A 15,455-nucleotide genomic window follows, 5' to 3' on the forward strand; every position below is an offset into this window, starting at 1 on the left:
CAGGGAGGATGCTAAGCTCCATTCACTTCATTCTGTTCAGACACACACACATGTATATATACATGTGTGCATATATATATATATATATTTTTTTAATTTATTTTTATTTTTTGCTAAGGCAATTGGGGTTAAGTGACTTGCCCAAGGTGACACAGTTGGGAAGTGTTAAGTGTCTGAGGTCAGATTTGAATTCAAGTCTTCCTGACTTCAGGACTGGAGTTCTATCCATTATGCCACATAGCTGCCCCACTTCTGTTCATATTTAAATGACGTACAGAATACATTATTTTTAAGAGAATTCGGAAACTATCTTTCTCAATTAACCCCATGGCTAAGAATCTTCCTTTGCTATATAACTGACAAGGAGTTATCCAGATTCTTCTGTAAGACCTCTAGGGAGGAGGAAGGGTCCACCTTCCTAGAGGTGGAATAGAGACATTCTATTTTAATGTTGGATACTACTAAACATTAGAAAGATTTTCTTTGCATCAAACTTAAATCTACTTCTTTTGGAACTTATACTCATTCTGCCCTTTGGAGTCAAGCAGAACAGGTCCCTTCCATATTACAGTCCTCCAAGTATCTTTTCTAACCTAAACATTTGTTGCTATAACTGAGCCACAAATGGTGTGAATTCAAGGACTTTCCTTATCTTAGTAAATAATTGCATTCTCAATGTCCTTCCTAAAATCAATTGAGACAATATTAGTAAAGTGCATAGTACATTTCTAACAACCAATAAGTGCTTAATAAAAGTTTTCCTCCTTTTCTTCCTTCTAAAATATGAAGCCCCAAATGGGACATGGGGATACAGATATCATTTTACATGGGCAGAGTACAATAGGATTATACTATAGCCTATGGCCTACCATAGAGGTATATGAATTTATCAGAACAAAGACCATTTTCCTTTTTCTCTAAATATTCCATTGGCTCATTTGATTACTATTAGGAAGTTTCTGCCTCTCTATCATTAAAAAGTTTATATTAACCCTTTTTTAAAAATATAAAACTCATGGAGATTTTTTCACTTATAGTTCTATTTTACCTTGAGGGTGTATAGGTTTTTAATTTTTCATATCATGTCATACTATACTATGCCATATTATACTATATCTTACTATGCCCTGCCATACCACACCATGCTATAATATATGATATCAAACACACCATACCATACAATGCCATGCTATATCATAATATTCCATATTATCCTATCATAATATCATAATTATGTCTTACTAATTATCATTAACAAAATTATTCTGTGGGTAAAACTCTGGTAGTAAATACTATTTAGCATAAACAAAGAAAAAAAGGCTTGTAGATTATGGGGAAGTTGAGGTTCTTCTTTGGTTCGAGAGTAAAAAGATACTACTGAATGTGATGTACTGATTAATCATAAAAATCAAACTGACTATATCTTAATGGATCTGAAATTACTGATTAAAGATATTATCAGTCATTTCAGAATTAACTTTTTGTAATCAAATTATTAATTACTTGATTAAATAGCTAATAATTATGAAGAGCAAGAATTGAGACTACAGCAACTATAAACTTGGCCTCTATAAAAAACAAGTGACTTTAAAAGAACAGCAAAACCAAGCCAAAACAAAAAAGCCCTCAGGTTTTTTTTTTTTTTTTTTTTTTTAAGCAGCTCACATGAGACACTAATGTAATGTAAATGTTAATTGTGATAACACTAATAAAAATGGGGAAAAGAATTAAAGATGTTAAATTTATCAACATTTGAGAAATTTAACCAATTCCAAAAATTCATTACTTTTAGTAAGTTGAAAGACTCAAAAAATTATGTCACTCAATAAATACTTAATCTTTTTTTGAAGCGAATTGGGAGATAAGCACAAATTAATTTGAAAAATATTATGAAGAGGATAACATCAGAAAGTAGCAAGGGAAAGGATATCCTGAATAAAGATTAGGGTAAGAAATCTAAGAATATATGTCAACAAAATGGAAGATAGCAGACTTAAAATGAAAAAGATCTGCTTTCATGCTTATTGTCATATATTGTTTTCATAACATAAATCATAAAACCTATGGTACTTGTATTCTATCATCTGCATTTCACATGAACTATGTTTGAAAATGCCAATAGCACTTGAGACTCATAAATAAGGAAGATCACACGAAATACATATGCTAGAAATCTGTGTTGAAGTCAATACTGATTGGGAATTTATAACAAAATATGCTGGAGATATAAAAATTGTAAAAGAATAGTAAATATCCTAGACAATATTTTATAGAATAAAAATGATGAAAGAAATAACACCAACATCTGAACCATATTTTTGTTTTGCTCATCTATAAGTAAGACTAGTGTATCAAGATTATTTTTGCTAATAACATGAAAAGGTTTCTTCAGATTTTTCTCCATTACACCATTTCATTTGGCAATGAAATGAGAGGAATAGGGAATATATGGTACCACATGTATCTTTTTTAAAAATCACAAACCATAATTATAAAAATAATAATCAACATATAAAAATGATATTAAAAAGCTAAGCATACTATACTATATATTTTTTTAACCAAAAGACATATTAACAAATTATAAACAAGGCCAAAACTATATTTCTTCTGTATCCTTTCCTGAATCTATTTGAAATTCCTTTTCCTTTAGTTTTCATTTTTTTTACAAAGTTTTATTACACACACACACACAAACACAGAGTTTGATTTTCCTGACCTTTATTTTTTCATCACTTCTCTTAGATATTTTATTATTCCTTTGAACTTATATTTATCATCATATGGTACAATAATATTACATTACATTGATATAACATAATTACATTGATATAACATAATTACATTGATATAACATAATTTATTGGGAAATGCTTTCCTTTTTTATTAATTTTATAATTATGCATTTTTGACAGTATATATGCATGAGTAATTTTTTTATAACATTATCCCTTGTATTCATTTTTCCAGATTTTTCCCTCCCTCCCTCTACTCCCTCCCCTAGATGACAGGCAATCTCATACATTTTACATGTGTTACAGTATAACCTAGATATAATATATGTGTGTAAATCCAATTTTCTTGTTGCACGTTAAGTATTGGATTCCGAAGGTATAAGTAACCTGGGTAGATAGACAGTAGTGCTAATATTTTACATTCAATTCCCAGTGTTCCTTCTCTGGGTGTAGTTGTTTCTGTCCATCATTGATCAGCTGCAAGTGAGTTGGATCTTCTTTATGTTGAAGATATCCACTTCCATCAGAATACATCTTCATACAGTATTGTTGTTGAAATGTATAGTGATCTTCTGGTTCTGCTCATTTCACTCAGCATCAGTTGATGTAAGTCTCTCCAAGCCTTTCTGAATTCATCCTGTTGGTCATTTCTTAGAGAGCAATAATATTCCATAGCTTTCATATACCATAATTTATCCAACCATTCTCCAATTGATGAGCATCCATTCATCTTCCAATTTCTAGCCACTATGAAAAAAGCTGCTACAAACATTTTGGCACACACAGGTCCCTTTCCCCTCTTTAGTATTTCTTTGGGATATAAGTCCAGTAGTAACACTGCTGGATCAAAGGGCATGCACAGTTTGATAACTTTTCGGGCATAGTTCCAGATTAATGCTTTCCTTTTTATACATTGTTTAGATTCTCAAGTTTGGTAGAAACCAGTTAAAAGGAAAAAGAGCTGGCGTGATTACTGATCTTTGTTTTTGGGTTTTTTTTTTTCTTTTCTTTTCCTTTTTTTTTTTTTTTTTTTTTTTTAATTTCTTTGGCCCTCATGATCTCTCCTTTCCGCTTTTTATTTTTTTTGTTTAATTTAGTTTATTCTTTTCTTTTTTTTATTATTAGATTTGTTCATTGATCCATTTTGCTGCTATTTACAAAAATTAGTTCTTGGATAGATGTATTGCTCCATTTATTTTTAAAAAATTAAAGTTGTTTACTATCTGTTCTGATAGTATGACTATGGATTTTTTTTTTTTTTTTTACTAGTTGCATTATTCCTTTCTTTGGAATTTAAAATGCACCCTCAATTCTTTTTAAAATCTATATAGTCAATCAGGGCTCCAAATTTTCCTTAATATCGCCTTGAATTAATACCATAGATTTTGATATGTGGTATATATGTTGTTACTATATTTGAATTCAGCTTTATTTTTATAACTTTCAACTGGGAGTTTATTTAATAGATAATTTTATGTCTACTTGTATCCAAAACTTTTACTTATTGTATTATTATTCACTGCTAATGCTTTTTTTGATTGATTTTTATTGCATTATGATATGTAAGCAGAATATATAAAATTTGTGTTTGTTTATTGATATTTAACTTCTTTATGTCCTAGCATATTCATTTTTTTCTGTAATTTGTGCATGTACTGAAAAGATTATATATATTCTTTATTCTTCTCATTAAGGTACCTTCAATATGTCTACTAGATCTAGTTTGATTAATACTTGATTGATATTTTATATATATATATATATGCATATATATGTAAAATTTCTCATCTTCTTATTAGATTTATTATATTCTAATTAGTAGAGTATTAAATATTCTATTATACCTTTATTTGCGTTAAAATGATTGAATCAATATATTTGTGGATTTTCACATTTTATAAGAAGTTGTTTATTTTGATTTACTAAAAGTATTTTAATTTGATAGTTGTTCTAAGATTTTGTGTACCCCTGCTACCTTTTCAGAGATTAAATTCTTTATGAATGTATATTTCTTAACTTTACACAGCATACTAATTTTTTGGGGGTAGATGAATTCTTTGTTCATGATCACTACTTCTAAATACTGTTTATGACACAGGACAATTTATTTTATTTTTAATCTATTTTGAGAAGTTTACTGTGATCCTGATTGTTGTTCTTTGGTGTGTTATTCTTATACTTTCTTTTTGTTAATAAGATTCCCCCCCCCCCCCCAGTTGGCCTATAATGTTGGTTAATCTTGGTTTTTCCCTTTGTTTAGATTCTACTGAGTTTTCCTGTTTTTTTTTTTGTTTGTTTTGTTTTGTTTTTTTTGTTGTTGTTGTTGTTTGTTTGTTTGTTTGTTTTTTTAATGTTTTCACTTGTTTTTGTTAATTCCAAAAAGTTTCATTGTCAGAAGAGCATATTCTGATTCTTTTGCTTTTCTAAATTCTCTGGATCAAATAATTTGAGATTTCTGTATCCTTCCTTCTTCTGTGGGTTTGTCTTTTCAATTTTCATGATTTCTTTTTTCCCCCCCAAAAAAATCATGTCATTTCCTAACTTTTTCCACTCCGCCCACCTCCAGTGGATTTGAATTATTTGCAATGCTATTTTCTACTATATGTGGTCTGATATCATTGACTACTTCTCTTTATTTTTGAGAGTGTCGGTCATAGTGGTCATTTAAAAATTATTCGGTTTCCTTTTTAAGGCTTCTTTGAATTCTATGTCAGTGATTTCTGTGATTTTTTTTTCTAAATTTTTTTCTAATATTTTGATTTCTTTTAAAATTTATTTGCATGTGCATTTATTTACCTAGGGTCCTCTTTCAGTATATCTTGCACCATCAATTTTTTTCCACTTTTAATTTCTGGCACTTTATCTGAAAGTGACCCCACAGTATACTTTTATTGTATCTTATTTATTTTGATAATTTCCTATAACCAAGTGGTTTTTATTTTCATATGTGTGTGTGTGTGTGTGTGTGTGTGTGTGTGTGTGTGTGTGTGTTTTAGCTATTTTTCTTGCTGTTTCCTACTTTTATTTTTTGAGGAGCTAGTCTTTTATTCAACCCTAATTTGGCCATCTTAATAGGAAACTGTGACTATTTTTACATTTAAAATATAGCATTTTTATCTCTAGAATAAAATTATGGACTACTCAGTGACAGATACAACTTTAGGAATGATTTCATTCAAAGAGCTTTTGAATATTTCTGTTAAGTGAATTGAAGAAGGTACAAATTGGGAAATTAATTCAATCCAGTGTTAATTTACTTAATAAATAAAGTAATTTATTACTTTATTGATTTACTTAAATTCAATAGATTGTTATTAACTCCTATGTATATAGTGCTTAGTGCCAATGATACAAACAGAAAATGAAAAGCATTCATAGAAGATATCATGTGCTGAGTCTAAATAAAATGATTTCCTACTGAAACTGATGGTCTATATATCACATCATCTTTTTTTTTTTTTTTTTTTTTTTTTTTTTTTTTTTTTTTGTAAAATACTTGGCTTAATGCTAATTGCTTCAGGTCTGAAACAGTACAAAACTTCCTTCTCAATTCTGCAATGTGAACTTGACTTAACCATGCACACTGGAAAAAACAAAATGTGTGAAAAATATACATTGCCTACACAATTATGCGTGCATGCATAAGTATGTGTGTGTATGTGAGAGAGAGAGAGGGAAAGAGAATAGTGAGAGAGAGAGAGAAAGAGAGATAGAGAGAGAGAGAGAGAGAGAGAGAGAGAGAGAGAGAGAGAGAGAGAGAGTGTGTGTGTGTGTGTGTGTGTGTGTGTGAGAGAGAGAGAGAGAGAGAGAGAGAGAGAGAGAGAGAGAAAGAGAAAGGGGGGCAGGGAAGAGGAAGAGAGGGAGAGAGAGAGAGAGTGAGACAAGAACTTCAGAAGGACATTGAACAAAGCCCAAAATTGAAGACTAGATTGTCTTGTATTTGAGGAAAATTGCAATTTTTATAATTCTGCACACTTACTTCTGTAGGAAAAAACATTTTTAAAAATACTATCATTCTTCCATTGATGACTTATTGCTTTGGATCCTGAAACAAAATCCTGAAGGAATCAAAGTTAGAAATACCATAAAACTCCATGGGATGTTTGATTGGTAGAACTATATCTGCAGAGGATTATTAAAGGATTATATATGAAAATTTGGCTAAAAAATGTCAAAAACATGGACAAAACAGGAAAAGAATCCCCCCCAATATAAGAGAAGAAAAGTTAGACTGGGTACATTTGTACTCCTCCCATTTCCTCTCTTGATATTAAAATAAAAGAAAATTCTTGAACATTTTGGGTTGACCCTTTATAGAAGATTTATGGAAAAACATAAGCAATAATTGAATGGAATAAGCAGGCAGAGAATAGGTACAGTTTCTAACAGTGGAAAGAATACCAACATGAAAAAAGCATGTCTTTAAGTACTAAATGAAAATGAAAAAATGAAAACAATTTCCATTTAATCTCCTGCATTATAGTCACAAAGCACTTTATATTCATTATTTCAAAGCACAATATACCAACATGAAGAAATAGGTCAAGTTGATATGATTATCCCCACTTTACAAAATTTACATTTATCTGGGGCTTTTATGATCCTGAATAAAGAGTAAGGAAAATCTGAGTTAAAATATGACCAAGTATTTAGTACCTATTGAGCTTAGGGACAATAGTAATGCCTACCTTCTAGGGTTATTGTGAAATAATGTTTGTAAAGCATTTAACAGAATCTTGTACATTGTTATACACACACAATAGGTATATATTACAGTGTAGTGATAAATGTTTATTCCTTTCCTCATTCCTTCCCACATACTACTTTATATGCTTTTCATATTTTACCTCAGAACATAGTGCAGTACAACCACCTTAGGAAGCAAATCATGTTAGCATTTTATAAATTGATTGATCAATAATCAATAAGCATTTATCAAACACCTACTATCTGCCAGGTACTGTGCTAAGTGCAAGGGATATAAAGAGGCAAAAGATAGTCCATCCCCTTAAGGATCTTTAAAGGGTGAGACAAGATGTAAACATACTAAAATAAAATCCCCCCCACCAAATGCCTAATCCAATATCACATACCTAGTAAATAATAGAACTGGAGATTCTTTTTTTCTATTACCATATGTGACTAGCTCTAGATTATCCATAATTTCCTATTTTTATTTGATTATGTGCTTTGTCCTTAATTATGCATTTGTTTTCTTTTTACCATATTCACTTTTCCCTCAGTTCAAAAATCAGTTTTTATATAAGTTTGAATATACACTAGAATTTTTTTAATATCCTCTAAACTTATGAACTATTCACACATAATATTGAAGTTTCCTATTTCCCATTATAATAAAGACATTCAAATATCAGCTAATTAAAGCAATTTGATAAAATAGAACTTTCTATTGCTTTAAAATTTATCTTTTGTTCAACAAATATTTAACTACATACCAACATATCTGTACATATCAGCTTGTACCCATGCTTAGGTCAGTTATTTTTGTGGGATGGTATGTATGGGATATAGTGCCAAAGGCTACATATGTAGGCTCAGTGGTAAATTGTGCACAGTATTTTTAATGCCTCCTCCCTAGAGACCTGAGAAGAGAAGCTTCTAAACATTAATTTTTTAATGACAAGTTATGAAATGTAGCTACAGGTAAAACAAGTTTCATATTTCCAATTTTGTTATTAAAATTCTTTGTGCATAATCTATCATTTAGGCAAAATCTAATTTATTTCCATAATCACTCTAGCACATTGTTGATTTACAAGTTGTGATCTATAACAACTATTCTATCATTGATCCTTTTCTTCTATTTTTAGTTTGAAATTTTAATAATCTTTCATGCCATCTGGCAATACTTGAGTGCTTATGATAACTCTTTCCCTGAAATAGGATTCATCCCTAAGAGTTTGTTCTATGTGAATGATTTGTTTTTCTTTTAGTTAATTATCTACTTCTTTAAGATTCTCCAGTCTTAATTGCATTTTATTTTGAATCCTGAAAAAATAAAATTTATGATTACTCAAGATACATGTTCTTCTTGATTTAACTACTTTATAAGTAATAGCAACGCACACATATGCCAATACTGAATCTTTAGGTGAAGGTAGTTAAATTGCATATTTTGAAAGGAGGGCACAAAATAATCAATCCAAAAATAGAATATTATTGATTTTTACTTGACCCAAATATAAATCTTTCTAGCAGAGCTGCAGATGAAGGACTGTAGCACAAACTTTATTGTCTTGTCACAGATTTTATTGCAGTAGCAAACAAGATAAAGTCTTATTTTAGTTCTTTATTAACCTATATGTTAGACTATCTCCACACAGTTAGCTAGTGCAGTGAATAGAGCGTGAGACCTGGAGTTCAGTTGAACTGAGTTCAAATCCAGCCTTAGACACTTACTAGCCTGGGCAAGTCACTTAAATTCAATTTGTCTCAGTTTCCTCTGTAAAATGGAGATCATAATTGTACCTCTTTTTCAGGGTTTTTCTGAAAATCAAATAAGATAATAATTGTAAAAGCACATAGAACAATACCTGGCACATATAAACACACACATGTGTGGGTATGTATGTATGTGTGTGTATATATATATATATTAGCTACTATTATATCATGAGTCTTCAGCAAATTATTGATTGGTACTTTGATGATCTAATATCATTTGAAAAACTACTCTATACATTCTGGTATTTCTTAGATAAATATTATACCTAACATTTACTGTCATAAATATTTATTCTAAAGAATATGTATGAAATGGCATAAACTCTGCTCTGGAAGAAGCTTCTATATTATCAGAGTTAACCATTCCATTTCTAATGAAATTCAAATTATTTTAGCAAACATTTCATTTACTTCTGTTGTGTAAGATTACAAATTCATTTGGTTCATAGTGCCTGCCTTTATGTGGCTTGCGATAGACTCATATGAATGAATTTTTTGTAAAAGCATTTATTGAGCACACACTATATGTCAAGAATTGTACTAAGTTTCTTCCCTCCTTTTTTATTATCTTCCAAGGATGTGTATAAACTTTGTTTGTACATAATTGTATACATGTTGTTTCTATCCTTAGTCTGTGAGCTCTTTGAGAGCAGGGATCTCCCTCCTCCTTTGTATTATCATATCTTAGTATAATGTCTGGTATATAATAAGTACTTAATAAATGTTTGTTGAATTGATTTGGGGTTACATATAGAAAAAGTGAAGCCATCATTGCTTTCACAGAGCTTATACTCTAATTGAGAGAGAAAAAACATTAAAAAAGTAAAAAGCTCAGTTTCATTGCAGATGGAATAGTCTCTGGCCCTAATGGCGAAATAGTAAGAATGTAAAGATAATGGTCTTTAGGTCAGAAGACATTGGCACAAACCTCTAAAATATAAAAGCAAGAGAGATAAGGTTTGGATCTTAGGAGATAGTGACAGAGCTGGTGTTCCTTCATTTCATCAAAAGGAATAATTAATTGAATCCCCAAGTAACGTGAGTAGTCAGGAACAATTTTTTAGTTGTACCTGGTGGTGATGTGTATGGACACACACACACACACACACACACACTGAAAATAGGTCAAAATAAATTTTATTGGCTCAGAAAATTCAATTGCAGTATGTCTAAGGAGAACACTATAAATTAAATGAAAGATTTCCTCTGGAAATACATAACTAAAATAAAGACAGCATTTGTTCATGAAATACTAACAGTACAAATAAGAAATGTGCAAGAAAGATTACCTCTTAGTAATGCCAATGTTTTGGGTTTTTTTTTCAGGCATTTTCCAAACGTACAGAAGCTGTTGCAGTTCAGGCTGAGAATCTTGTGAAGGAAGCATCAGAGATACAGTTGGGCTTAAAGACTAAGCAGACACTTCAGCAACAGGCCAATTCAGTCAAGGAACAAGTTAAAAAATTAGAAGACACTCTTGAAGAAGAGTATGTGCTTGACAAGTCATAAATTTTCTTCTCTGGGATAAAGTTTAATATAATCTTCCCTGTATTTTGTGTTTAAAATATTGCTTCAAAATATCTGTGTATTATAGCATGTTCTAAGATAGTGACTCAGTATCAGGAAGTGTCACTAAATTAGAAGCTAAAACTTCAAAAGCAACAACAACAAAAAAAGGGAGATGCAATTTTTTTGCAGCCTAAAATGATTCTATTTACAAGAAAAAGCCATATCTATTCAATTCTGTGGCCTTTTGTACTTATTGAACCTTTGTGACTGAATTTCAAGATTTTCCCAATCACTGATCAGGATTTTTACCAGATTACCTGACTGTTAGCAGATTGTGGAAATTCAGTTTATTTTCAGGCATGATTTTACATTCTAAGACTTTTACCACAACTTGCAGATCAGTTGCCAATAACCAAAACAAAAATTTGCAGTGACTCACCACCATTTTCAGTGATACTAAATTGTCATTAGTTCATCTGCTATTTTGTAAAACCATTTATAAGAAGCCATTGAGGTTTTTTTTCAGGATTTTGGTGTTTATTTTTGGGGCAAATATGTACTATGGGCTATTCTGTGATTTGCTCATTCCTAAGATTTAGGGCAACGTTTGTGTCTTCTGCAAATAGTCTTCACTATAAAGATCTGGAATTCATGAACACATATTGAATAACCATCATAACTTTGTCCTGAAATATATTTAAAAATTTTCTGAGACAAAAATTTCAAGAGAAGTTTACAATGTTTGTCACAAAGATAAAGATGACCACTTTTCTATATTATGGCAAATTACTACCAAAATACCTTCTGTAACATATTCCTCACTAATTTATAGATATTTTACTGTTCTCAAGATGAATTTTAATTATGTAAAATGATGCAGCATGATTTAGTGGATAGAACTGACTCTGAAACCAAGAAAGCTATGTGACCCTCACCCAAGTAACTTAATCTCGTAATGCTCAAGGTAACTGTCTAAGAGAAAGGTGCTGGCTTACATTGATGAAAGCAGTTTCCTTATAGACTATCCAAGTTTTAAAATATAGTTTACATAAAGTATCAATTTATCAATTAGTGTAAATATTGAATGCTGACATTGTTTATATTTACACTTCATATTTCAATTAAAATGGAACGAATTATTTTGGTTTGAAAAAATAATCTATGTAATTATAATTGCAAATAGGATATACTGAATGTATTCAACTACTTCATAGGTTTTTGCATGAATGAAACCCTTTATTCATATCTTCATCCAACTCTTGCATTTGTCTGAAACTTAATGTAACAGTTTGATTTTCAAATGTTTTTTAAAAAGAAAATAGTTAAAACTTTTCATGGATATCACAAACTCTCTTACTATCCAATATAATAGACTATTTTATTTTATTTAGTACAGTCCTGATTTAAAATTTGAAACCACAACAGGGTATTTACATATTATAACAATTGTTCAAATAATTTTTTTTGCCTTCATAAAATGTTATAAAAATCACTGTTATCCTCTCACCTCCAATTACATTTAATATAACTCCCAGAAACTCCAGAGGGATGAATGTAAAATCATGCTGTAGTAACTGGAAGCCACATGATCATTTCAGTTGCCCAAGAATAATTTGTTTTTCTTGATATCTTCAAGTGCCTTTTGAAAAGCAGAAAAATCCTTTAATCTTGGTTTAACTTGACACATTCTTAAAAAGATTCAATTGGTTGCTTAATCTTTTTATAGACAGTAAGACATAAATACAATCATGTTTACTAAGTTACAAGAATAGTGTTAATGTGAACCAAGAATTCAAATGGAAACATACACTTCATATGTTCATAAAAAATGAATCCTAAACAAATAGCCAGTGATTCCTTAATAACAATAACTGTCTCTTCAAAAAGAGTTTTGTGGTCAGAATGCCACAAGAAGTATAAAAATACTTGGTATTATAACATTTTAGGAGTTCTAGTATTTGCTGCAAGGAGAAGGAGCATTTTCTTCACCACAGCATGTCCTCACTTAGATTTTAAATCTTTTTTTTTTTTTTTTAATGACACTTAAAAGCATATTTCATGAACCAAAGCATAAAGATATTTTAGCTTGAACATTTTTAATTTCCCTTAAAATTTAAGGATTTAGTGATGTGAAAACAAATCATTTTAAAGTGCATTACAGTATAGTGGCTTTTCTTTCCATTATTAAGATCAGAGGATCATATAGTACTGGAAAGGACTTTAGACACTGCTGAATACATTTCCTTATTTTATTTATTAGTAAATTAGAGGCAAAGACAGACTAAACAGACTTACCTAGGGCCACAGAGTTAGTGAACAACTGAGACAGGATTTGAATTCAAATTTTTGTGACTCCAAGGCCAGAGCCTCCCCTATCTACTGCACCTCCTAAAAGTTTCTCTTCCTTCTCCTTTATAAATAGATTCAAATACTCTGAATTGTAGAAACATTATTTTGTGCATGTATGTGTTGGGATTTATGTGTTGGGATAGTGCCATTGTTGCACAGTATATTATAAATTGGTTAAGTCTTAATATCATGGTTCTATTTGTTTTACATGTACCTATCATGCAAAATCAGTTATTTCATGGGGAAGATGAAGTCCTGTCACTCCTATTTATACAGATAAAATGTGCCTCTCCTTTAGGTGGCCAAAAAGTCAATAGGGCCAGAGATATATTCACAAAATTTCACTTCATAATTTAAGGAAAACATTAATGATTATCTTTATTAAAAAGATTTCATTTTATTTACTTGATCTGGTTAATTTTAGTATTAAAACCATGGAAATGGTGAAAAACAAATGGGAGCATTTTGGCAATAATTTTGAGGCCCTCTCCGTCTGGATTACTGAAAGAGAAAAAGAGTTGGATGCCTTGGAAACTTCATCATCTCCCTGGGACATGCAAATCAGCCAAATTAAGGTGATCTATTCACACATTACATTTATAATTCATACATATGTAGCTTTGAAGAAACACTTTTAAAAAATCCTTTTTTGCTATTAAGGGCTGATATTTTGATGTGTGAATGTATTCAATTTGTGTGTGACATTTGTAAAAAATACTAAGCTGGAGGGTTTTGATGGAGACTGTGCAAAACTATAAATTAAGTTGTCTTCTATTAGTGTTTCATTTATATATAAACAATTCACAATGTATGTGATACCATTAAAATTATGGTTGCATAATTCTTTCTTTGACTTTGAATAAAACCCTTTAGGGTATTCTGCTCTATTCATTTAGGCAACACATAGGAAAATATTCATCTTTTAAAAATACTATATAAAAAAATCATTTCAAACATTTTAATAATGTAATAGAAGTTGCCTTAAATAACCACAAGGAGGCGATCAAGCAATTCTATTTTTAAACAGCTTAAAATTCTATTCTCTTCCCTGACACTAGACAAAAGGATTATACTCAAATGACTTAATTCTCTAGATCCTTTCCTGTTTAAAATAATGCTCTCTGTTATGTTATCATATATTATTGTAGCTGAAAATATTAAAGTGGAATATAAACATTAGCTCATATGGCATACACCATCCTTGATCCCAAAAGAAGAGGAAATATAATCCCACAATTAGTATTATTGAAGATATCTCCTTTTATCTTGTAATTTATACATTTTCAAAATTTAGTTACTCATTTTTTCACAGATCTAGTTGCTCTTTTACAATGCAAGAGTCTCTGTCCTTTTATCAGTTATTTTATTAGTTATTAACATATTGTAGAACAAGAAATAAATATGTACATAGAAGTGGAGGAAGTGACCCTACCAAGTTGGAAATTGATTTATTGCTAATCACATAGGATGTTCAAATATCATGTACATATATACATCATTTACATATGTATATAAATATATATCTATGTATATATTTATACACACACAGCCCTTATATATATGCTATAGTTTCCAAAGGTCAACTGATTCCAATACCTTGGACAGATTCATAAAAAGATTTTTAATGCTCAAATTTATGAAGTATAAAGAAAGTTGCCCTTCATTTCACTAAATGAAGTTTAAAAAAAAACCCATAAAACTATTGTACTTTGTATCTCAATTTTGTGATCACTTCTTTACTCTATTTCTGAATTTATGTGCCAATTTTAACTTAATTTTTTTCATGAGTTTGATACCAGTAATCATTTCATAAGAATTCTCCAGTTAAGTGTCAAAAATCTTATCACATTATAGGAAAAGAAATACTTGTTTAATTAAAAAAAAAACTATGTCTTATTGATCATTATATTTTAGAAATATCCAGATAGACAAACAATGTATTTGATCCCTATAGAGAATTTTGCAAAACTTTATGGAATTTCATGAGACTTTACCCTGTTTGTTAGGGTCCTTTTCTTATCCTTCCCCTCAAGAAAAATAGTTTGTATTTATTCTGAATGTATTTTGTATGCATTCACTTAGCTTTCTATATAGTTGTATTTTTTTTCCTTTCCAAAAGACTTTAAAATTTTTGTTGAAAAGGATAGATTCATTTTTTTTTTTCTATGCAGAGCATTTATTACCTGTTCCATAGTAGAAACTTAATAAAAGGTTGTTGAATGAATGGATAAACGATCTATGTTTTAATATAGAAAACAAGGCAATTTCCCCCAAAGGTGTATACATTGAGGACACATTTTCTGTAACAATACTCATGATGTCATAGAATTAAGTATAAATCAAATTAGGGTATTAGAATTTTCACCTCTAAAGTAGTTCAGCAAAATGAACTCTAGA

At 30.1% G+C, this 15,455-nt stretch overlaps 1 protein-coding gene across 20 annotated transcripts in view; it reads left to right on the forward strand.

Moving 5' to 3' along the window:
* The window catches only part of SYNE1 (spectrin repeat containing nuclear envelope protein 1), a 571,419-nt gene that overhangs the window by 226,146 nt on the left and 329,818 nt on the right, over positions 1–15,455 (forward strand). For all 20 annotated transcript variants that reach the window (XM_074309511.1, XM_074309493.1, XM_074309505.1 and 17 more), the window contains 2 exons: positions 10,527–10,687; positions 13,483–13,633. In XM_074309511.1, coding sequence (XP_074165612.1) covers positions 10,527–10,687; positions 13,483–13,633 — 312 coding nt within the window. The remainder of the gene's footprint in view (positions 1–10,526; positions 10,688–13,482; positions 13,634–15,455) is intronic.

Source organism: Sminthopsis crassicaudata, chromosome 4 (genome assembly GCF_048593235.1).
Source record: "Sminthopsis crassicaudata isolate SCR6 chromosome 4, ASM4859323v1, whole genome shotgun sequence".
In the NCBI taxonomy this organism is placed as follows: Eukaryota; Metazoa; Chordata; class Mammalia; order Dasyuromorphia; family Dasyuridae; genus Sminthopsis; species Sminthopsis crassicaudata.